General features: G+C 46.3%; 3 protein-coding genes across 10 annotated transcripts in view; all 3 read right to left on the reverse strand.

Moving 5' to 3' along the window:
* Positions 1-3,862, reverse strand: part of LOC133155131 (arf-GAP with Rho-GAP domain, ANK repeat and PH domain-containing protein 1-like) — a 29,051-nt gene extending 25,189 nt beyond the window's left edge. For 3 of the 8 annotated variants that reach the window (XM_061280166.1, XM_061280167.1, XM_061280160.1), the window contains exons 1-2: positions 3,546-3,703; positions 2,222-2,333 (exon numbers count right to left, since the gene is read on the reverse strand). The gene's annotated coding sequence lies outside the window, so the exon portion shown is untranslated. Of the gene's footprint in view, positions 1-2,221; positions 3,357-3,545; positions 3,704-3,738 lie in introns of those variants that run through there. The other 5 variants (XM_061280163.1, XM_061280162.1, XM_061280161.1 and 2 more) reach the window with 5 other exon arrangements.
* A 1,560-nt stretch (positions 3,863-5,422) lies between these two features.
* On the reverse strand, positions 5,423-13,997 carry LOC133155034 (macrophage mannose receptor 1-like). Its single transcript, XM_061279981.1, has 27 exons — positions 13,820-13,997; positions 13,637-13,746; positions 13,341-13,462; positions 13,216-13,272; positions 12,980-13,135; positions 12,798-12,889; positions 12,241-12,361; positions 12,122-12,160; positions 11,892-12,059; positions 10,589-10,708; positions 10,382-10,504; positions 10,293-10,322; positions 10,070-10,213; positions 9,834-9,983; positions 9,450-9,584; positions 9,220-9,380; positions 9,019-9,142; positions 8,891-8,945; positions 8,749-8,815; positions 8,415-8,548; positions 8,301-8,344; positions 8,057-8,230; positions 7,835-7,980; positions 7,605-7,763; positions 7,347-7,432; positions 7,104-7,278; positions 5,423-6,599 (listed from the first exon to the last, which is right to left on the reverse strand). The coding sequence occupies exons 1-27, from the start codon at positions 13,964-13,966 to the stop codon at positions 6,444-6,446; spliced, it is 3,195 nt and encodes a 1,064-aa protein (XP_061135965.1). The 5' UTR covers positions 13,967-13,997; the 3' UTR covers positions 5,423-6,443.
* Positions 13,998-14,236: 239 nt separating this feature from the next.
* Positions 14,237-20,281, reverse strand: LOC133155351 (C-type mannose receptor 2-like). The gene is made up of 21 exons (XM_061280581.1): positions 19,994-20,281; positions 19,811-19,920; positions 19,422-19,543; positions 19,303-19,359; positions 19,068-19,223; positions 18,895-18,977; positions 18,479-18,596; positions 18,124-18,366; positions 17,892-18,002; positions 17,712-17,828; positions 16,611-16,822; positions 16,428-16,537; positions 16,144-16,259; positions 16,022-16,078; positions 15,785-15,940; positions 15,618-15,709; positions 15,077-15,200; positions 14,946-14,996; positions 14,699-14,866; positions 14,442-14,558; positions 14,237-14,367 (listed from the first exon to the last, which is right to left on the reverse strand). Exons 1-21 carry the CDS (start codon positions 20,279-20,281, stop codon positions 14,237-14,239), a joined length of 2,739 nt encoding a protein of 912 aa, XP_061136565.1.
* Positions 20,282-20,954: the final 673 nt, after the last annotated feature.

Genomic DNA, 20,954 nt, shown 5'->3' on the forward strand with positions numbered 1-20,954 from the left:
CCACACATAATGGGAGGAATGGAAGTGTAAGATAAAGAGACAAGTATCCCTGCTGCGATTGGAGAAAGACATACTGCACAACAGTGAGTTCATGTTGAAACAAGTGCAATTTCCTGTCAGTTTGTACTAACTTGAGTAGGACAGTTTTCTGAACCAAAAGCCCCTTCTTTCAGTTCAAATTAAAAGAGCTTCATGGAAAAGTATACAACTCGATTTAGTGTCTTGCTCATTAAAGGGGATGTCAACTGAAATATTTTTTTAATTATGTGTTCTGTGCGGACCACTAGTCAAAACAAGGTCTTCAGAATAATGTTTTGTTTGTGGAAGATGAATTAAACTGGCAAAATCCTCCTGTTTTTATGCATCTTGCTACGTACTGTCGACTGCAAATGACATCATGGATGCCAGGTCTCAGATGACAACCAATCACAGTGAGCTGTGATTGCTTGTGACTTCTTTTTCTTACATTTAATCATTTACGTTACCCCATATCATTCACAACTCTCTTTTATGCGATGTGTCAAATTTAGACAATTTCACTTGAAAAGGACTTAAATCTGTTTGTTAAATTCGAACCAATCAACTGTGAGGCCTGCGTGCAATGATTTTTGCTGATCCCTCCTGTTTCTGTGCTGAGTTAGTCGAAACTTAGTCACTGTGAAGCTGTGAACCAGAACTCAAACTGATACCGATCTTGGACTGGGCGACCGACCATTTATCCAAAAATGTCAACACACTTCTTTAGAATGCTGAGATCAACATTGGGGTTTGCTAGTTGAGCAACAGCCTACATCCTTTTTGCAACGTCCTTTACCTCATTATGTGACAATCCCCTATAGTCTTCTCCTCGAAGTGTTTTGCTTTCTGCACATTTCAATTAATTTATGTCCCCACTCTCTCCTATTGTCTTGATATTCACCTCCCACTGCATCGCTCTCGGACACAAAGCAGCCAATAACAGGATCTCTGTGTGGCCTTCACAATGAAGCCGTCTGTTGCTTGGGTACACATGCACACACACGCACGAGCGCACACACACACACGAGCGCGCGCACACACACACACACACGCGGTTAAGGAACACTTGTAGCCTCTGGTCACACATTATATAACAAGCGATCACTTAATAATGCGTGTGAATAGGTGATGGGGGTCCCTGAGGCAGTGCTTCAGGCTTCATATCCTCTTTTTTGACAAGTATGCTGAGCCAGGATGCTTGCATAAAACTCGAAACTCTCTTTTTAAAAACACATCATACAAATGACAAGGGGAAAAGTCAGCGTGTTTCAGGGCTGAAAAAAGTATTCTGTCTGGATTGGCGTTAAGCTGCAAGCATGAAACACATTCAGTCACAATATTGGGTATACTTGTACAATTTAATGACATAATTTTATCATTTTTGGTGTGAAATGTGCTATATAAATAAAGTTGTATATTTTGTGAAATCAATAGTTTTCCTCTGGATGGTTGTAGTTTATATTTAACCCACTTGAGATTTGTTTCTAGCTAGACTTTTGAATAACCTTCATTTATAAAAAAAAAAAAAAAAAAAAGGGGGGGGGGTTGTAATCCATTCTATGGATATAACAGAGTTGCTTAAGTCATTTCTATGTGCAGTGAAGTCGGTGTGGCAATGTTAAAGGTGCCCTCTTCTATTTGGAGTTCTGCAAATAAGCCTTGCTGTGGTTTATTGCAGTATGGCTGTAGCCTTTAGGATTAAATGATGTTCAGGACGGCGTGTCACTGATGTTCAAATGAGAGCAGATCATCAGTTAATGAGATCAATGATTGTTTAGCTCTACTATTCAGCCATCAGCGCCGTACAAATACACCGCCTAACATAAATGAATTTTAAGAAGTCGCATATCATGCGTATATACGGGAGTATGGTACAATGTATTTTATTATTGCTTCTCTTTTTTACATGAAAATTGTATATCATAGACAAAAATGGTATTTAAACATTAGAAATCTCAACGTTTGTTTGTTTGCTTGTTTATTAGTTTACAAACTATATATAGCAAATACAGAAACCGTAGTTGTTCATCCTCTTTTTGTCCTGGTACATTATTACGAAAACAAGAAAAGGACATTTTCTCATTGTGGTTTATTAGCTACCGGATGCATTAAGCTCCACAGTCATGTGATTCCTAGCAGATGTTCAGAATGGCCACACAAAATACAAAAGAATCCTCTGATCGAAAATGAGTGATTCACTCACCCTTGGTCTTGCTGCTCACTTTTAGCCCACTTTCAACCGCATCTCAATGATGAGTCAGTGTTGCCGGTAAAGAACTGCATCCCAACAATGTCCCAGTCTAGTGAGCGTGCCACTGTGTGCGCGAGAAAAGGCACATGCTTCTTACTTCTCGGTCAACAACATTTCACACTGTTCCAAACTAAGGTTATGCAATCTCTTGTGTGCACATTTCCACCGGTTTGGACAGTTTCACATTGAATAAGACGAGAAAGTGTGACTGTTAGTTTATACTATACGCATGCAAGTAACAAAATCAGGATAATGTCAATGCAAAAACGACAAAAATAAGTCTCCAGGCCTTTCTCATCAGCCCTATATTATCCTGCCTAGTGTATATCTTTAATTTATTTATTTTTAAGCTCAATTAGTCACGTCCTATGTATCCAACATTTTCTTTATTTAACCTGCATAGATGTACATTCTGCTTGACCTGCCCCTCGATTCCCGCAACAACAAACGTCCCCTCTCAATGTTTCATTGACTGACTCAATCCTGAGTAATCCAATGAGTGGTGGATGTGACGGCAATGGAATAGAAAGGGGAAAAAAAGTGAATACTTTGGAATTTTTAACACTTTTTTAATCTCAAGGGATAATAAGTGTGTTGTGCTGTTTAATTTACTTACTGACTTTTGTTTGTTTGTTTGTTACAATTCAGACTCTTAACTGCTTAATTTATGCGAACACAGCAAAGCCTAGATAAGAATCAATACATTCCATTTAGAAACCACCAAATGAACGTTTTACCAAAGCCCCAAGTATATTTGTCTTTCTTTTTCTTCTTTGTTAACTTTTGACCTCTTTATATACACACACAACAGAGTGAACAACCTTTTGAATACATTTCAATAAATTCAAAAATGTACTGCATAAACTGTTGCAGTGACACCGTTTTCAAAAAAAAAAAAAAGGTCCACTTGTGATCATACGTCATGATTTCATTTACATGCAATAGCTGAAATTACGCAGGGACTGGGAAAAAGCAGAAATCAGTTACGAAAATGAGTGTTTCCCCCCAATTATGTTGCAAGCTGCTTAAGCAGAATGAATTCCAATGCGGATCAACGTGCTGCTCGTCACAAGTCCACTTGCTCGCCCTGACAAAAAAAATATATTTAGTAATTGCAATCAACCTACAAACGCCAGAATCATCCAACTGCGGCCACCAACACTGGCGATCACTACATGCAGAATGACACTTTATCGCTCATCACGAATGTCAGTCTTTTACTGCTGTGGGGAAAGTTAGTTTGGAGAAAGAAAAAGTTGCAATTCAATGGCTTTACCGTTTTAGTCACCGGCCGAGTGAAGTAACTTGCACCAGCATCCTCAACAACAGCGACGCCAAATAGTGGTTAACATTTTCTCACGGATGAAACAACAGCAAGAAATACTTCACAACCACACACTAATCATGAGTAGAATCAAGGTCGAAATAAAGTTCCGTTTAAGTATGGCAAAACAAAAATTCGAACGTACCGGCAACGCGAATGTCTTTTATTTTTGGACGCCCCGAGAAGGAGATTTCCGCCGATGTGCTTTGCGCACTGGAGGTGGTATAGTGCAGATGGTCAAAAGGTGATCACGTGACCGGTGAGCGCCCCAAGACCACAAACCAGTCAAAAGCTTCAACCCATCATGAAGTTTCCCTTACCCACCCCCTGTTAAAGATACACACGTCTCCGTTACAAAATAAGAAAACAAGAACAACAAAACATTTAGAAAAGACGAATACCGCAAGTGTCATGTTGCTTTGTGAATCCATATTCGTGAATTGCATTGCATTGCGTTGCCTTGGAACCTATTCTGTAATTTAGCATTTTTATTTATCGAATGACTGCTCGTTAAATAGGAATAACTTGACCAGAAAGTCTTTCTTTAAAACGTGCAGGGTGTAATTCAACCACAGGAGGGCGACAATACCCTGCGAGCATCTTGACGTCTAATAGACAGACGTCTGTCAGTGGATCACCAGCTCCCTGACTGTTGTATATTTTGGTGGACGACAGCGTGTGAGGCTGGGGACAATCACATCCGACACCCGGACCACCAATACTGGCGCCCCCCAGGGGTGCGTCCTCTCCCCACTGCTCTTCTCTCTCTACACTCACGATCTGTGAAGCTCCTGAAGTATGCAGACAACGCCGTGGAGATGACAGTGGACTTCAGGCGAGACCCTTCACCACTTTCACCCCTCACTATCCACAGTAGTACTATTCTCTCCACGGACACCTTCAAGTACCTGGGTTCCACAATCTCTCGGGACCTGAAATGGACCAGCCACATAGAATCTGTCCGGAAGAAGCCCCAGCAGAGGCTGTACTTTCTGAGACAGCTCAGGAAGTTCAACCTGCCACAGGAGCTGCTGAAGACTATCATCCAGTCCATCCTCTGCACCTCCATCACTGTCTGGTTTGGATCAACCACCAAAGAAGACAAGCACAGACTGCAACGGACAATCAGGACTGCAGAAAAGATCATTGGGACCAACCTTCCATCTATCCGGGACTTGTACCTATCCAGGACCAGGAAACGTGCAAGTAACATCTCTACAGACCCTTCACACCCAAGTTGCAGTCTGTTGGAACTACTCCCCTCCGGACGGCGTTACAGAGCGCTGTACGCCAAAAGCAGAAGACCTAAGAGACAGCTTCTTCCTCCAGACTGTCGCTTTGATGAACTCACACAGTCTCAGAGACATTGCTGTGCAATAACATCCTGCTCTCGACGCTTCATCTTTGAGTTTGTGTCCTCTCTGCATCCATTGCAGCCTGGTCATCCTGGAAGAGGCGATCCTCCCTCCCATCTGTGGTCTCTTCTCAAGTTTTCTCATTTCCCCTAGTAGGAGTTCTGAGTTTATCAAAAAGTCAAAGTCTGCTTTATTGTCAATTTCTTCACATGCCCTCCTGGGAGTTTTAAGATCAGGGGATGTTTGAGAATTTCAATTTTTGCACATGTTGTCCTGAATGTGGTTAGCTACCTAAATGTTGTACAGAGAAGGAGATGTACCGGAGTCAAATTCCTTGTTTGGCATGCTCAAACTTGGCAAATCAACAATGATTTGATTTTTAGTGTCCAACCTGAGCCAGTAGATGGCACTAGAGTGGAAAATACATCCTTTTTAAAATAACACCACATCGAGGCACTTGTCTTTTTCGCATGCACATTTTTTATTGAATATGTTGACAAGAGAAAATCACACTGGCTTTTGTCATCGATACAAGAAAGAAAAATAAATTACAGGACTCAGCTATTTCTCCAAGCATCACGACCAGTAACAAATCTGCCTTCACACATACACCATATCTTTTTTTTTTTTCACACTTACCGTTTTTTCTTGCTTACCGCTTGCTTACCGTTTCTCTCACCTACCGTTTTTTCTCGCTTACCATTTTTCTCACTTACTATTTTTCTCGCCTTATGTCTTTTCTCCCTTACTGTTTTTCTTGCCTATTGTTTTTTTCTCACTTGCTGTTTTTTCTCACTTCGTTTTTCTTGCGTACTTTTTTCTTACAATTTTATTCTCGCTTACCGTTCTTTTTTCTGGCCTACCACTTTCCCTCGCTTTTTTCCTTACGTGCCGCTTTTCTCACGTCCCCTTATCGAACTATTTTTCTAGTTTTTCCCGCTTAACGCTGCTTAGTTGTTCTCGTTTTCCGGTTTTCTCGCTTACCGCTGTTTTCTCGCTTAACGCTCGCTTACGTTTTTCTCCCTTACTGTTTGTCTCGCTGTTTTTTTCTCGCTTATCGTACTTTTTTCTCGTTGACCGTTCTCGCTTACTATTTTTTTCTCGCTTACCGTTTTTCTCGCTTGTCATTATTTCTCGCCTTTTTACATCATTCGCTAGCATTCCCCCATTCGCACGTTTTCATCCAGCTTCTCAAGATACTACATTCTCTTATCCTTACTCATCATCCAATCAGTCAAAATGATCTCTTGATCGGGCCAGGAAAACTAGCTTAACTACAAATACTGCGCATTTCAATGCAATAAACACAAAGCCAGGATGCACAAAGGCAATCAAAAAGAGAAAAAAAAAAATCATGCAAGTTTGGCTTTTTCTCATAGCCAATTAAACTTAAATATTATACTATAAAGTGGTTACTTTTGTACAATTATTCCACAAACCATCTATGGCTCGTGGAAAACGCTGTGCCAGTCCTCACATTTTAGCGCAGGCTGGTCTAAGCGGAGCTTTGCTTGATCTCCTTGATGGACACGAGACCCCACACGTTCATCTGCGTGATGCTTTGTAGATTGGCCTCTCGGTATTTGTAAGTCACCTTGTCGACGCCGTTGATTGTGATCTGGAAGTGATCGTCGGCGCACTTGATGACAACCTGAGCGACAACAGGACACCGTGAAAAAATCCAGTCATGTGACGTTCACGTTGCCATTTTCGGGACTTGTGATTTGCGAAGAAAATTCATGCTATTGCGGACATTTCTGAGCAGCATCACGAGGGGTCGGATGGTTCCTGCACTTCCTTTTGAATGTGACATTTCCATTCGATACTTTTTGTAGTTTGGGAAAGAAAATCACTCTAACCTTTATTAACTAGCGGCTAGGTTCTCTTCAACCAGTAAATGGCCGCTTCACATTGGCAACACTCAAGTGTTGTTTAAGATTGAAGTATGTTTAGGGAGGTTCTACAAGACGGAATAGGTTTTGACAGACACGGTTGTATGAATACGCCTTGCACATGTGAACAAAGATCGGAGCGACAATGGGATACAATTAACTTTCCGGCACCAATCAAAGGTAAGGAAAATTCCGCACAAAGGTTTGGAAACCACGAAACTGTAAGGCGGGTGTGTTCAGAAATACGGTGTGATTCACGTCACCTTGACTTCTTGTCCGGGTCCAGAGCTTTGTGTGGGATGCTCCTCTCTTTCGTTCCAAGTTGTGTTCACTCTGGAGTTCAGCCAAATCTTCTTGGTTACAAAGTTCAACTTGAGGAGCAGCGCGACCGCGTTGTCGTTGTCGTCGTCGTCAGGCACAAACAGGCCGACTTTAAACCTGCAACGCAGATGTACAACTGTGTGTTCGTGTGGGAGTGGGTGTGGGGGGTTGTGGGGTCCTCGTACCAATCTGCCAGTTTATTTGCTCGTCCTGTGATGGTGATGACGTTGTTCACACGGAGACCTCCCTTCAGCTTGATCATTGATCCAAGCTGCAAACATGTAATCAAAACATAACTGGTCATCAAAACATCTTGAGTAGAAATTGCATGTGAATGCTAAGATCTGACACTAAAATGAGATTGTGTGGAGATCATTACTACTGTCTTTTGAACCTGTCCAGAAACGTGGGATGCAGAGAGAGAGAGAAAATAATCAACTCACTGCATTCGCTGACTTGGCGAGCTTGCTTCTCTGCAAGAGCACGCTGTCACCAGAATGGCTCTCCTCTGCCTTCTCTGAGGTGATTGCATAATGCGCTTTGGGCATCTTGCACATGAAGCTGTTGGGTATCTTGCAGCTCATCTGCTTCCATTTTCCAGCCTGAAAGATGAGCAAGAAGGATTTCAGCGGATCGTGCAGATGTTCTCGCAAACGGTCAATTGGCCACGCACCTTTTGCGACATCGCCACACAGTCCTTTTTCAGGTGTTTGGGCTCTTCTGGGGCCCAGTTGGTGAAGGTCACCTCGTGGCGGTCCGACCACTCAAACATGCCGAGGACACTCTGGTCATTCAGTCCGGTCCACATGTCGCTGGTGTCTGCAGAGGACAAAGGCGAGAAGATCTCTCACCCAGCGTTCAGGGGCTAGTAGTTCTACGAAGACGGTGTACGCACCGAGGGTGGAAGCACTTTTCACCCACGTCTGCTCCACCTCGGAAAGGATGGACACCAGATCGGCACCCAATTTCTTACAGTCTGCTCGAGCAGCGGCCCACTCTTTCTTGTCCTCAAAAGCTTTGTAGCAAAAGCCCGCAAACTCCTCCCAGGACTCTCCCAAGCATCTCGGCTCTGCAGGTGAGATCCCGTGCGGGGTTAGCAGTAGTTGAGCACTTAACATGAAAAAATTCCGTGAACTCACCTCCGTCTGCAAATGTGAAGGCCTGATCCGTCGAGTCGCCATTCCTGCAGTTCGTACATGTGACAATGAGCTGGGCCTCTTATTGGTACTTTGCCATAAACGTTGGCCACTCACTTGAGGGAGGTGATCCCGTTCTGGGTGGAGCCAGCAAAGTCCTTCTTTGCCACTTCTTTCATCACGATACAGTCTCCTCCCATGTCGTTACGAATGACGCCGGCGTGAATAGCGGCCGCGCACACGCTTGAGTCCTGCACTCACATCAAGTCAAGAACTCAACTGACGGGTCACGATAGGGAGGATTTGATTTCCTGAGTGGTGTGTGGAAATGAAATCATCTTTCAAATGGAACTCATTTGAAAATCCCAATTGAAATGTAGGTTCATCTTTGAAATGTTTATTTCTGCCAAGAGCCAGTGCCTCTCCAGTCCAAGGGTCAGCAATCACGTACCTTATTGTAGACCAAGGTTCCTGTGACATTGTGTTTGGAGTTGGCGCACTTGGGTGGGCAGTGGAAGCTGCAGAAGGCAAGGACAAGCAAATTGACGACAGGCGCCCACCGTCGTGGAAACACCGGGGCAAGTGCGACTCACGTCATTGCCTTGGTCAAGTGGAGGCTGTTGAACGTGCTGTCACAAGTCATCGCATCTGTCAGACAAAAGGTGATATCAAAAGATGGGTTGGATGTTTTTCCCGGCAGCGGAGGGAGAGACTCGCTTACCGTCACGTGCGCATCCCAGGAGGTCAAAGGTGAGGCCGAAGTCAACGCTGTCCTCCAGCGGCAGGATGCGGACGTACTGAGCGGAAAACGCAGAGCCAAACCGGTGCTCCCCCCCTCCGGTAAACTAGCAATAGCACTCTCGTTTGTAATGGCAGGTTTGGGCAGCCCGGTCGGCGTCAGGTCGACTGGCTGGCCGCTCACCTTTTCGTCCGGGTGATCGGTCCAGCTTTTGCCATCCAAACTAATCTTCATCTCAAAGTCGATGACCCAGAACCTTCGGTCAGTATGAGGACAGCCCTGGGTGACGATCCCGGTCACCTTTCTCACGTGACCGAGGTTCACCTGGATCCAGCTGGTGGAGGCTGCAGGACACAAGTTCGCTCAGGAGACCAAATTGCCAGCGCCAAAGTAACTTTCGGTTGTCTACGTACGATCTTGTGACGGTCTCCAGCAGGAATTCTTGCTCAATTGAGCTTTCTCTGGGCTGGTGTCGCTCATAGAGGAGGAGGCTTCAAACGCTGAGTCGGCGATGCGCTTGTCCGCCTCGAGCAAACTGTCAAGACACACTGAGGACAACCCAGAATCATGTTGCAACAGATCCCTGATAACTGAATCCTTGTGTTGTATTGTTCTGGGCATTGTTAGGTGCCGTCGATTCACTAGGTCAATGGTCGCCAAACATTTATGGCGAGTGGTCCCCTGAACCTTTTAGCCATCGCATCGACGTCCGTAGCAGAACAGACCCTTCAATGTTCCGTCATACCCCAACTCTGGTCGGGAGATACCGCATTAGACAACAGAGACGTGAAGCCCACCTTTCCGTTCACAGCTGTAGACCATGTGCAGGTATTTGGAGACTGCAGGGCAGGTCTCCCGGACGCCCTCAAAAGGGTCAGCAAGACAATATTGACGGTTGTCACATTTCTGCCTGTAGTGAGGAAGGGCTCCTCGCACCAAGCAAGTCTCTGCAAGTCACAAGGCCGAGAAGCTTATTTGGCTGCAACGGTCGTATCGTCGGACCAAGGACGACGTCGCTTATGTCCTGTCTTACCCTTGGCTGCGTTCTGAGTTGGACAAAAGCTGCCGCTCCTCCGTCCGTAGAAGGCCGACTGGATGCGGATGACGCTTTGACCCTCACTCTGACAAAAGAGGTCGACGTGCTTCTGCTGGTTGCACGCAAGGATCTCCCGAAAACCTGCAAGCGCACCGTGATGTCTTTTTTCCGTCTCGCATCTTTTGACGTCAATATTCAGAATTCGGGGAGACTGACTTACCGTCGTGGCGTGGAGGTTCCGGTTTCTGTCCTGCGAGGCAAAAGCCAAAGATGGGCATCAACATGAATTGGCCATGAGCCACATCTTACCTCGAGCTCTTTTCTTGCATATGTAGTTCCTCTTCTTCTGGCAGTTGTCAAATTTCCAATTTCCCAGTTCACGTTTAGTGTGAAAGGAAAGGCAGCTTTCATCAGAGGGTTTACTAGGGCTATCTGTAAGGAGACGGCAGATGCTAAGCGCTCCTCTCCATTGTTCCAGACTGTCTGCAACAAATATTGGATGGCGTTTGGGCCGACCTGTGGTCCAGTGGGTGTAACGAAAGGGAGACCCATCAGTCCACTTGCTGCCCTCTTGCGTGACCGTGGTGTTGGTGGCCAACCACAGAGAATCAATGTTTTTATAATTGCTGGATAGACCTTTGGATCAAACAGAAATAAGATGACACCGGTGAATGACTTTAAGCCTATACGTATTGTAATGCCCCTCAGTGCGTCAAGGATGTTCAGACGGACACTCGCGCTCTATTTGTATCAGTGCCGAATTTAGAGCGTGGGCTGTGACGACAGCATTCTTGTAATTTGGGCGCTGAGCTTTCAGATACAGTTTTACGCTAAAGCCACCCACAAACCTCTTGCCCTGGAATCCTTCTATTAAAATGAGTCGCCCAAGAAAAAGCAAGGTGGACACAGTGCCGAGTGTTTAAAAAAGAGTGGCCAATTTGGCTCGACGTACACGACGTGACGTTCAAACAACAATATTATCAAACCATTTGTGTCCCTCCAAAAAATTAAATCCATCGATCAAATTTCTCGTCTTTTATCGATCGTCCTTTGTCAACAATGCCATGTGCCGCGCCGCAGTTCAAATTATTCCACAGGCCCATACAACACGATACATAAACTATATTTTAAATAACTATCACATAAACAACAATATTATCAAACCATTTGTGTCACTCCAAATCATTAAATCCATCGATCAAATTTCTCGTCCTTTATGTCATCCTGGTGACAGAGGACATGTCCAGAGGATATGGCGCTTTAAAGTGTTAATTACTTTGATTTTTTCTCTCTATTTTCATGTTTTGAATATGTTCAAGCTAAAGATATCAAAGCATGTGAAGTGATCAACTATACTAAAAATAACATGTGAAGTGGTCAACTATACTTGTAAGTAAGTGATGTGTTAATGATCAAGTAAAAATTTGTGAAAAAAAACGTATATAAGTCGCGCCCCCCCCCACCCAAACTATGAAAAAAAACACGACTTATAGTCCAAAACTTACGGTACTTCACACAAACACTACATCCATCTGCTCCTGGTTCGCCCCACCGGTCCAAATTTAGAACGCAGTTCGGCCCGCAAGTCAAAAAGTTTGCCCACCCCTGCCCTATACAGTCCTCAGCCTCCACAACACAACCACTTGGGGTCTGGTAACCAACTGCAGGTGACGTCACAAACAACGTTTTCTTTGTCTTGAGCAATAAAAGACAACTGGCAAAAAAGTTCTTTCAAAATGTCACTTTCTTTGGCATATCTAGCCTCTACAAATATCGCAAGATTCTTAACCAACAGTACCGATCGAGCCCATATGCCTACCTAGTATGTAGCTCTGCTCCGTGTAGTCAGTGATGCTGAGCAGGTCGCCTCCGAGGCGGACACAGTCGTCTCGTGCCTCCTGCCAGGTCTTGGCATGGTTGCGGTTGACCAGGTAGCACATGTCCATCAAGAGGTTCTCCACCCACGAGCCGCATTTTTCGCTCCGGCCTGCAAGCAAGACTCGCGTCACTTGAGGGCCAACTGGCCAATGACCAGGATGGGATGCCCACCTGCTTGCGGCTCATCATGGCGAACCTCTCGGATTTTGGCTGCAAGAACGCAAGGGGGATCAAATATGAGAGAGCAGTGAGAGGTTAAAGGGCAAAGTGAGCTGTGGTGACTTTTGGACCTTTTTTGCAGACAGACGGCTGCTCTTCAGTGCAGGGCCACTGATGAAATTGTCCAGAAGCTGACAGAGCAAAGCAGTCACCGCGTCCTGTAGACATTTCTCCCCTCAGCGTGACGTAGTCCTGCGGATGACAGGATGGATACCACTTGAGTGCGTTTGGTGTTGCAACTTATTTTCTTTCATATTTTTTTTTCTTTTCTCATAATTTTGGTTTCTTTGTGTGTCTTGACATGTGAAGAGATTGACAATAAAGCTGACTTTGACTTTCTGTACTCCATTTTTAACATAAACAACTACAATGTTCCTATTTTGTTCTTAGACTGTCCATCTGTAAAATTCTGCACTTTTATATGACCAGACAAAAAAAATCTGCATATAGCTTATTTTATTCAAGCTTGTCAATTTTATTTGTCTTAAAACAACTGCAAGTTAATCTGTGTTCGTGGCCCAGCCCCTTTGAAACTACACTTTGAAATTACAAATATTTTTTTCTGCTCTTGCAACATTGTGACCAACCCAACTTTGCCTTTCTCATACGCTGTAGGCGTTTTGCTTACTGCAGACGTTGCGTCGTTCCAGAAAAATTTGTTGTCTTTGTTCTTCTTGAGTCCCACGAATGGCCAATATCCTTTATCATCTCGCACGTGAGCTTGAGGAAAGCAGAACAAGCGCTAGTTGCAAAGATGCTGAGAAGCATTGCGGGATGATCGAGGTATTGTCGGTTTGTCTTGGCACTCACCAGTCAAGAATTTGATTTCGTCCTCTGAGTGGACGCTGGTCAAGTGACCTTTCTGTTCTGTGCAAAGTATCTCGGCCCAGTGCCAATTCTTACGTTTCCACTCAAAATGATAGCAGGAATCGTCGAACAGGAAGTCGCCGGGGTCGCAGGAGGAAGCTGAAGCCACAAACAAACTTGTATTGGAAAAGCACGGGCGGGACGATGCAGGGGTAAAAACAAGAATGACAGCCACTCACTCTCCACTCGATTGTAACCAAAGTCTTTCAAGGAACACTGCTGGCCCTTCGGGCAGTCTGCAGAAAGACCGCACGATTAAAATGTCCTTTTTGACATCACCATGACAACTCCTGAGCAGGCTTACCATCCAGCGGGCGCTCGCACATGAAGGCCAAGGAGGATCCGCACGAGGCTTGTCGCCACTTTCCTGGCGGACTCTCGGTCCACGAGCCTTGGTTGACGTACGCGCAGGACTCTACGTCGGAGCTGTCGGGAGAAGTCGTGAAAAGCATCGTACGAACAGGATAAATCTGAGGTTCTTTTCTTGCTCTCTTTTAATAAAAGCCTTTTTTTTCCTCCCCCCCTCGTCACATGTGCTCTTTCCCATTTTGAAAAGGGGGCCCAAAACCTTGCCTAACATTCAACACATGACCTTCTTACCTTCCAACCTGACGGTTGTCCCAGTTGGAGTAGCCCAACATCACGCGGACATCTGACCAAGTCAGTTCCTTTTGCTCCTTATCATACCGACACCAAGCCTCGTCGCATTTCTGCGGAGACCATTCCCGCTTGTCAGTCGCGTGCGTACCAGTAAAGAATCAACTGCTTGCGCTTCCGTCTCACCAGATTGGAGAGTCCGATCCAGAAGGGGTCGATGCCCATTTCCTTCTTCACAAAGGCTTCCTCGTCCGACGAGGCGATGGAGACCAAGTCGCCGCCCTCCCAGATGCAGTTGTGCCGAGCCCCTAGCCAACCGTTGGGGGTCGCCATCTTCTTGTAGCAACTGGACTGGTGAAGACTCCACCCCTTCTCACACGCTGATTTAGGAATGGCTGAGGACACCATTATTATGCCATTATTTAGAATGGCAGAAATATAAAATGATCCGCACGTAATGGCATGACTGTCTTGAAACTAAACTTCAGGGAGTTTTTTTACTAATCGTGTCAACTGCGGCACAGAGAATCAGAGGACTTTAGAAAAGGCCTTCCTTAATAATACTTTGTATCTGATGACGCAACTCGAAGAATAAGACCAATGTCAAATCATGCCTCTTCCTCTTCGCTTGCAGATGTAGCTGCTGCGGTTCTCCTCACAATCGGCTTTTGCCCAGCGGCCGTCGGCAGTGAGCAAGGAAAGGCAGTTCCCACCGGGGCCTTCTCCGGCGATGCCTGGAAGGAGACGACAAATGCTAAGCAGTCGTCCGTTCTGTCGCCAACAAACATTCCCCAAGTTATAGGCCGACCTGTGTTCAGGTTTTTGTAAGTGGACATCGATCCGTCAATCCACTCGATGCCGTTAGTGATATTGCCGTTGGCGCCCAACCACAGAGTGGGACTGCTCAGAGGACGGGCGTACAGACCTTTGGATCAAAGTTAAACAACGACCAAGAGTTTGAACATCGTACAGGTGCGTGTGTAGCAGCAGCAGCAGCATTGTTCCTTCTGGAGTCCACGGGGCATAAACTGTGCGAGCCTCTATCGTGTCCTCCGGGCAGTTTACCTTGTATGAAGGTCTGTTCATAGGAGTGGGTGATGCTGAGCAGGTCGCCTCCGAGGCCGAGGCAGTCATCTCGCGCCTCCTGCCAGGTCTTGGCACGGTTGTGGTTGATCAGGTAGCAGAAGTCGTCGGACGGGTTGTCCATCCACCAGCCGCACTTTTTGCTCCAGCCTGCAAACGAGACCCGTGTCACTTGAGGGCAAAGCAGCGACCGACCGACCACGTGTCGGCTGCAGGGTGGGGCGCTCACCTGGTCCCCATGTTGACGACGGCAAAACAGGGAGAGGCCCTTGGACCTTGGCTGCAAGAATGCAAGGGGGATCAAATATGAGAGAGCAGTGAGAGGTTAAAGGGCAAAGTGAGCTGTGGTGACTTGCGGACCTTTTTTGCAGATAGATGGCAGCTTTTCAGCGCAGGACCACTCATCAAATTGTCCAGAAGCTGACAGAGCAAAGCAGTCACCGCGTCCTGTAGACTTTTTTCCCACCAACTTTGTGACGTAGTCCTGCGGACGATACGGCGGACGCCACTTGAGCCCGTTTTGTGTTGCGCTTGGTTGAATGAGTTTTTCCATCCCGTGTTGTAGCGTTTCAACTTTCTTTTGGTGAAGTCACAACTTTGAGCGTTTTGGTGAAAACTGCAAACCGGGACCAGTTTCGTCGTGTCATCCTGTTTAATTCTCCGGAATTCCGTCAAATTCTGCACTTTATCCTACAAGACGAATTCCTTTTTTTTTTTTAATCTCATTCAAGTTTTCTTGTTCAATTTAATATCATTCTAAAGGAGAAATGCAAGGCAAGTTTGCTCCTCAAACGTTCCAGCTTACATACATATAAAGCATTGATCTATTCAATTCCAATCTTTTACCTTCAGGTAGAGGCAAATGCCAACTTTTTTAGAGTGCAGTGAATCTTTTACTTACTGAAGATTTTCCGTCAATCCACTCAAAGTTGTTGTTTTTCTTCTTCTTCAGTCCCACAAAAGGCTGAGATCTTTCTGCATCTCGCATGTGAGCTTGAGGAAAGCAGATCAAGCGCTTCAGCACAAAAAGAGCAACCACTTGTCGGATGTTTCTTGGCAGTTGCTGACCTGCCAAGAAATTGCCTTCCTCCGCTGAGAGGACGCTGGCCAGGTGACCTTTGTGTCCTTTGCAAAACGTCTCGGCGGCCCTCTGCACCTTCTTCGCATCCTCGAAACGATAGCAAGAATCGTCAAAGAGGAATTCGCCAGGGTCGCAGGAGGACGCTGAAGCCACAAACAAACTTGGATTCGAAAAGCACGGCGGGACGCTGCAAGAGTAAAAAAACAAGCGTGGCAGCCACTCACTCTCCACTCGAAGGTAACCAAAGTCTTTCAAGGAACACGGCCGGCCCTCCGGGCATTCTGCAGAAAGACCACACCACAATAGATATGTCCCTATCGACATGACAACTCCTGAGCAGGCTTACCGAGCAAGGAGCGCTCGCACATGAACGCCAACGAGGATCTGCACGAGCCGTGTCGCCACTTTCCTGGCTCAGTCCACGCGCCTTGGTTGACGTATGCGCAGGACTCTACGTCGGAGCTGTCGGGAGAAGTCGTGAAAAGCATCTGAGTATTTTTTCTTGCTATCTGATGGAAAAATTGACTAAAGGTCTTTTTTCCCCCTTATCACGGTGCTCTTACCCAATTTGGAAAGGGGCCCCAAAACCTCGCCCTACAGTGAAAGGATATCAAGACGTGATTTTTTTACCTTCCAACCTGACGCGAGTCCCAGTTGGAGTAGGTCGCCATCGCGCGGACATTGGACCAAGTCATCTTCTTTTGCTCCTTGTCATACCGACACCAAGCCTCGTCGCAATTCTGCAGAGACCGATGCCGCTTGTCAATCGCGCGCGTACCAGTAGAGAATCAACTGCTTGCGCTTCCGTCTCACCAGATTGGAGAGTCCGATCCAGAAGGGGTTCTGGCCCATTTCCTTCTTCACGAAGGCTTCCTCGTCCGCCGAGGCGATAGAGACCAGGTCGCCGCCCTCCCAGACGCAGTCTTGCCGAGCCCCCAGCCAACCGTTGGGGGTCGCCATCTTCTTGTAGCAACTGAAGCCGAAAGGGAGCCAGCCGTCGGCCATATCACATAACTTCTGATCGACTGAGGAAACATTTGGGGAATTGTAGAATATTTTTATTTTTATTATATAATAATAATATCCATCCATCTTCTGTACCGCTTTGTCCCCACAGGAGTCGCGGGTGTGCTGGAGCCTGTCCCAGTGGTCATCGGGCAGTAGGCGGGGGACACCCTGAACCGGTTGCCAGGCAATCACAGAGACAAACAACCATCTGCACTCGCACTAGGGGCAATTTAGACTACTCAATCGGCGCGTCAAGCAATGTTTTCGGAAAATGGGAGGAAACCGAAGTGCCCGGAGGAAACCCACGCGGGCTCGGGGAGAACATGGAAACTCCACACAGGGAGGATCGGATGTGGAATTGAACTGGCGCCCTCCTAACTGTGAGACGGACGTGCTAACCAGTGCGCCACAGAGCCGCCATTTTTTTCCTTAAATATATATATATAGCACTTATTCAAGCTCATCTGTTTGGACCTCCGGACGTGGGTAGAAAATAGAATTGGGTCAGCTGGGTCCCATCCAAATTTAACCATCAAGCAGTCTTGTTTGTGACCATCTCGGGAAAAGAAATTATATATCGGCTGTCTGGGATTAGACTTTTAACAATGAGTGGTTTGGTTTGTGACCGTTTAGGGTAGAGACTCAATGTAAAAAAACACAAAGACACGCTGACCAGCGAACACAATTGATTGTTTTTTTTTGCCACAGATTGTTGTGGAAAACAAGAAATTCAGACCAGCTGCAGTCTTCATTCCAGTTTTGCCGATTGCGTTATCTCCATGACTTGACAATTGACACGCTCACAAAGAGAAGCACGCTGGTACATTTCATTGAGAGGACTTCAGAAGCCTTCTCAAATCTTAGCGTTTGACAACATCAACGCGAATCGGCCAAGCGTCACGTTACCTCTTCTTCTTCTCTTGCAGATGTAGTTGCTGTTTCGTTGGCAATGGTGAAATTTCCAGCCACCGTTGTGGGTGACAAAGTAAAGGCAGCGTCCGCCAGTGGCGTCACCGGCATTTTCTGGAAGGAGGCGACAGATGCTAAGCACTAAGCAGACAAACATTTGCCGGATTATAAACCGACCTGCTGTCAGGTTATTGTAAGTGAACGGGGATCCATCAGTCCACCTGCTGTCTTCAGTGATAATGGCATTGGCGCCCAACCACAGAGTGGGACTGGCCACGACAGTGATAGCTTTGGATCAAAGTTAAACAACGATCAAGAGTTTGAACATTGTACAGGTGCGTGTGTCGCGGCGTTGTCCCTTCTGGAGTCCATGCGGCATGAACTGTGCCAGCCTCCATCGTGTCCTTACCTCGTATGAAATTCTGTTCAGTGACGTCGGCAATGCTGAGCAGGTCGCCTCCGAGGTTGACGCATTTGGCTCGCGCCTTCTGCCAGGTCACGGCATCGTTGCCGCTCATCAGGTAGCAGAAGTCGTTGGATGGGTTGTCCATCCACCAACCGCACTTTTTGCTCCAGCCTGCAAGCGAGACCCGTGTCACTTGAGGGCCAACTGCCGACAAGAACGCGACCACGGACGTGACGCCCACCTCGCCTGGATATTGACAACGAATGAGCAGTAACAACCTCTCGAACCTTGGCTGCAAGAGGGATCAAGTATGAGCGCGCGCATGAAAGGGCAAAGGGAGCCGTCGTGACTTTCAGACCTTTTTGGCAGATGCTTAGAAATCGGTTATTGGTGCAGCCGAATGTAGTAAGAAATGCATCACTGTAACGCACACCAACGCAGCCATTATCTAGTAATTGCAATCCTGGGGCGTCGGCCTGCACACATGACAGAGGTTTTGAGTGCATGACAGATTTTCTTTTTTTTTTTTTGCTCTTGTCAATTACAATTCTAATTGCTATCGAACTTGTTCCTGCCGATTTTCTGGAAAAGATTTCTTTGCAGCTCTTCTCGTAACATTGCGGCCATTCCGGATAAAGTTTGACGTTTTTTGTTTTTGTTCAAGAAAATGTTCATTTCCTGCTTAAATGACACTTTTATGTTTTGCATTTCAGTATGACATCTTCATTCTGGACAAATGACTACTTTTTAGGTTACTGTCAACATTTCACTTACGGTAGATGTTCCGTCAGTGAACTTAAAATTGTCCTTCCTACTCCTGAGTCCCACCCAAGAATCGTAATTGTCTTTTAAGTGATCTTGAGAAAAGCAGAACAAGTGCAAGTTACAAAGATGCTGGTGAGCATTGCGGGATAATCGTGGAATTGTGGGTTTGTCTTGGCGCTCACCTGCCAAGAATTTGATTTCGTCCTCTGAGTGGACGCTGGGCAGATGACTGTTGCGTGCCTTGCAGAAGTTCTCAGCTTTCTCCCAATCGTAACGATACAAAGTGAAATGATAGCAAGAATCGTTGAACAGGAATTCGCCGGAGTCGCAGGAGGAAGCTGAAGCCACAAAAAAACTTGGATCGGAAAAGCTTGGCAGGATGGTTCAGGAGTAAAAACAAGCGTGGCAGCCACTCACTCTCCACTCGATCGTAACCAAAGTCTTTTAAAGAACACTGTCGGCCCTCCGGGCAGTCTGCAGAAAGACCGCACAGTTGAAATGTTCCTTTTGACATATGATAATTCTTGCGGGCTTACCGTCCGGCGAGCGCTTGCACATGTATGGCAACGAGGATCCGCACGAGCCGTGTCGCCACTTCCCTAGCTGAAGTTCGGTCTTCTCGCCTTGGTTGACGAACGCGCAGGACTCGACGTCGGAGCTGTCGGGAAAAGTTGTGAAAAGCATCTCGGTATTTTTTCTTGCTTTCTGATGAAAAATTGACAAAAGCTTTTATTTCCCCATCATCACGGTGTTCTTTTCCATTTTGGAAAAGCGACATTTTGACAGTAAAAGGGCGCAAAAACGTAGCCTTCTTACTTTCCGTTTAGACCTTCAGTCCAGTTGGAGTAGGTCACCGTCACACGGACATCCATTTTGGAAAGGAGCCCCAAAACCTTGCCTAACATTCAACGCATGACCTTCTTACCTTCCAACCTGACGGTTGTCCCAGTTGGAGTAGCTCGCCGTCACGCTGACATCGGACCAAGTCAGCTCCTTTTGCTCCTTGTCATACTGACACCAAGCCTTGTCGCAATTCTGCAGAGACCAATCCCGCTTGTCAGTTGCGTGCGTACCAGTAGAGAATCAACTGCTTGCGCTTCCGTCTCACCAGATTGGAGAGTCCGATCCAGAAGCGGTCCTTGCCCATTTCCTTCTTCACAAAGGCTTCCTCGTCCGACGAGGCGATGGAGACCAGGTCGCCGCCCTCCCAGACGCAGTCGTGCCGAGCCCCCAGCCAACCGTTGGGGCTCTTCATCTTCTTGTAGCAACAGGAGCCGAAAGGGACCCAGTCTTTCTCACACGCTAAGCCCGGATCAGCTGAGGACACATTTGAGACTTGTATGACGTACTGCCATAACTGTCTTGTCAGCAGCGTCATGGCATTTGTATCGGGCATGGACTTAAATTTGGCACTTTAAAGTGTCATTTGTTTTATTTTCTCTCTTTATGTTTTAAATATGTTCGAAATAAAGATATATCATCATCATTAGTCACACAGTCACGTGTCGTTGTGTCCTTGGGCAAGACACTTCACACACATTGGCTCCAGGTCACCATTGTAAACGAGAAAGTGTTCTCAATGGACTTACCTGGTAAAACATTGAATGGATAAAAATAAAACAATAAATACAACAAATGTTGTTTACTTGTATGTATAGTGTGTACTATGTCTTGTCACCGTGGGATAGTGGGAACGTAATTTCGATTTCTTTGTCTGTCTTGGCATGTGAAGAAATTGACAATAAAGCAGACTTTGACTTTGAAAAGCGGCGCCCAATGTAAGAACGAGCGCCTTCGGGTGCGTTCTCATTGTCTGGGAGTCCAAGGGGGGGCAAACACCCCGCGGACTGGCGAGCGGGTGCTTTCCACTTTCCCTCGCACAGCGCACGGCTTACAAACAGCAGGCGCGCACACGTCGCACACGGCAGGATGGGGGGGGGTCTCACCTTTTGGGCTTCGATCCGGGCCCAAACCTGCGAGTTTGATCAAAGCCAAAGTGGTGACGTAGTTTTTACTTTTAGTTTGTTATAATGGATTCGCCGGTGACGTCAATTGCTCGTTAAACAAGA

This window comes from Syngnathus typhle, linkage group LG6 (assembly GCF_033458585.1).
Source record: "Syngnathus typhle isolate RoL2023-S1 ecotype Sweden linkage group LG6, RoL_Styp_1.0, whole genome shotgun sequence".
NCBI lineage: Eukaryota > Metazoa > Chordata > Actinopteri > Syngnathiformes > Syngnathidae > Syngnathus > Syngnathus typhle.

Excerpts from the sequence above, each read along its gene's own strand:
- LOC133155351 (XM_061280581.1), bottom strand. The coding sequence starts at position 20,281 with ATGCCCGATACAAATGCCATGACGCTGCTGACAAGACAGTTATGGCAG. Across the intron at positions 17,829-17,891 it reads TTACAATAACCTGACAGCAG|AAAATGCCGGTGACGCCACT; the intron begins GTCGGTTTATAA and ends GCCTCCTTCCAG. Across the intron at positions 16,538-16,610 it reads GGATCGGACTCTCCAATCTG|AATTGCGACGAGGCTTGGTG; the intron begins GTGAGACGGAAG and ends CGGTCTCTGCAG.
- LOC133155034 (XM_061279981.1), bottom strand. The coding sequence starts at position 13,966 with ATGGCGACCCCCAACGGTTGGCTAGGGGCTCGGCACAACTGCATCTGG. Across the intron at positions 13,273-13,340 it reads GTGCGAGCGCCCGCTGGATG|ACTGCCCGAAGGGCCAGCAG; the intron begins GTAAGCCTGCTC and ends GTCTTTCTGCAG. Across the intron at positions 6,600-7,103 it reads GACCCGGACAAGAAGTCAAG|GTTGTCATCAAGTGCGCCGA; the intron begins GTGACGTGAATC and ends GTTGTCGCTCAG.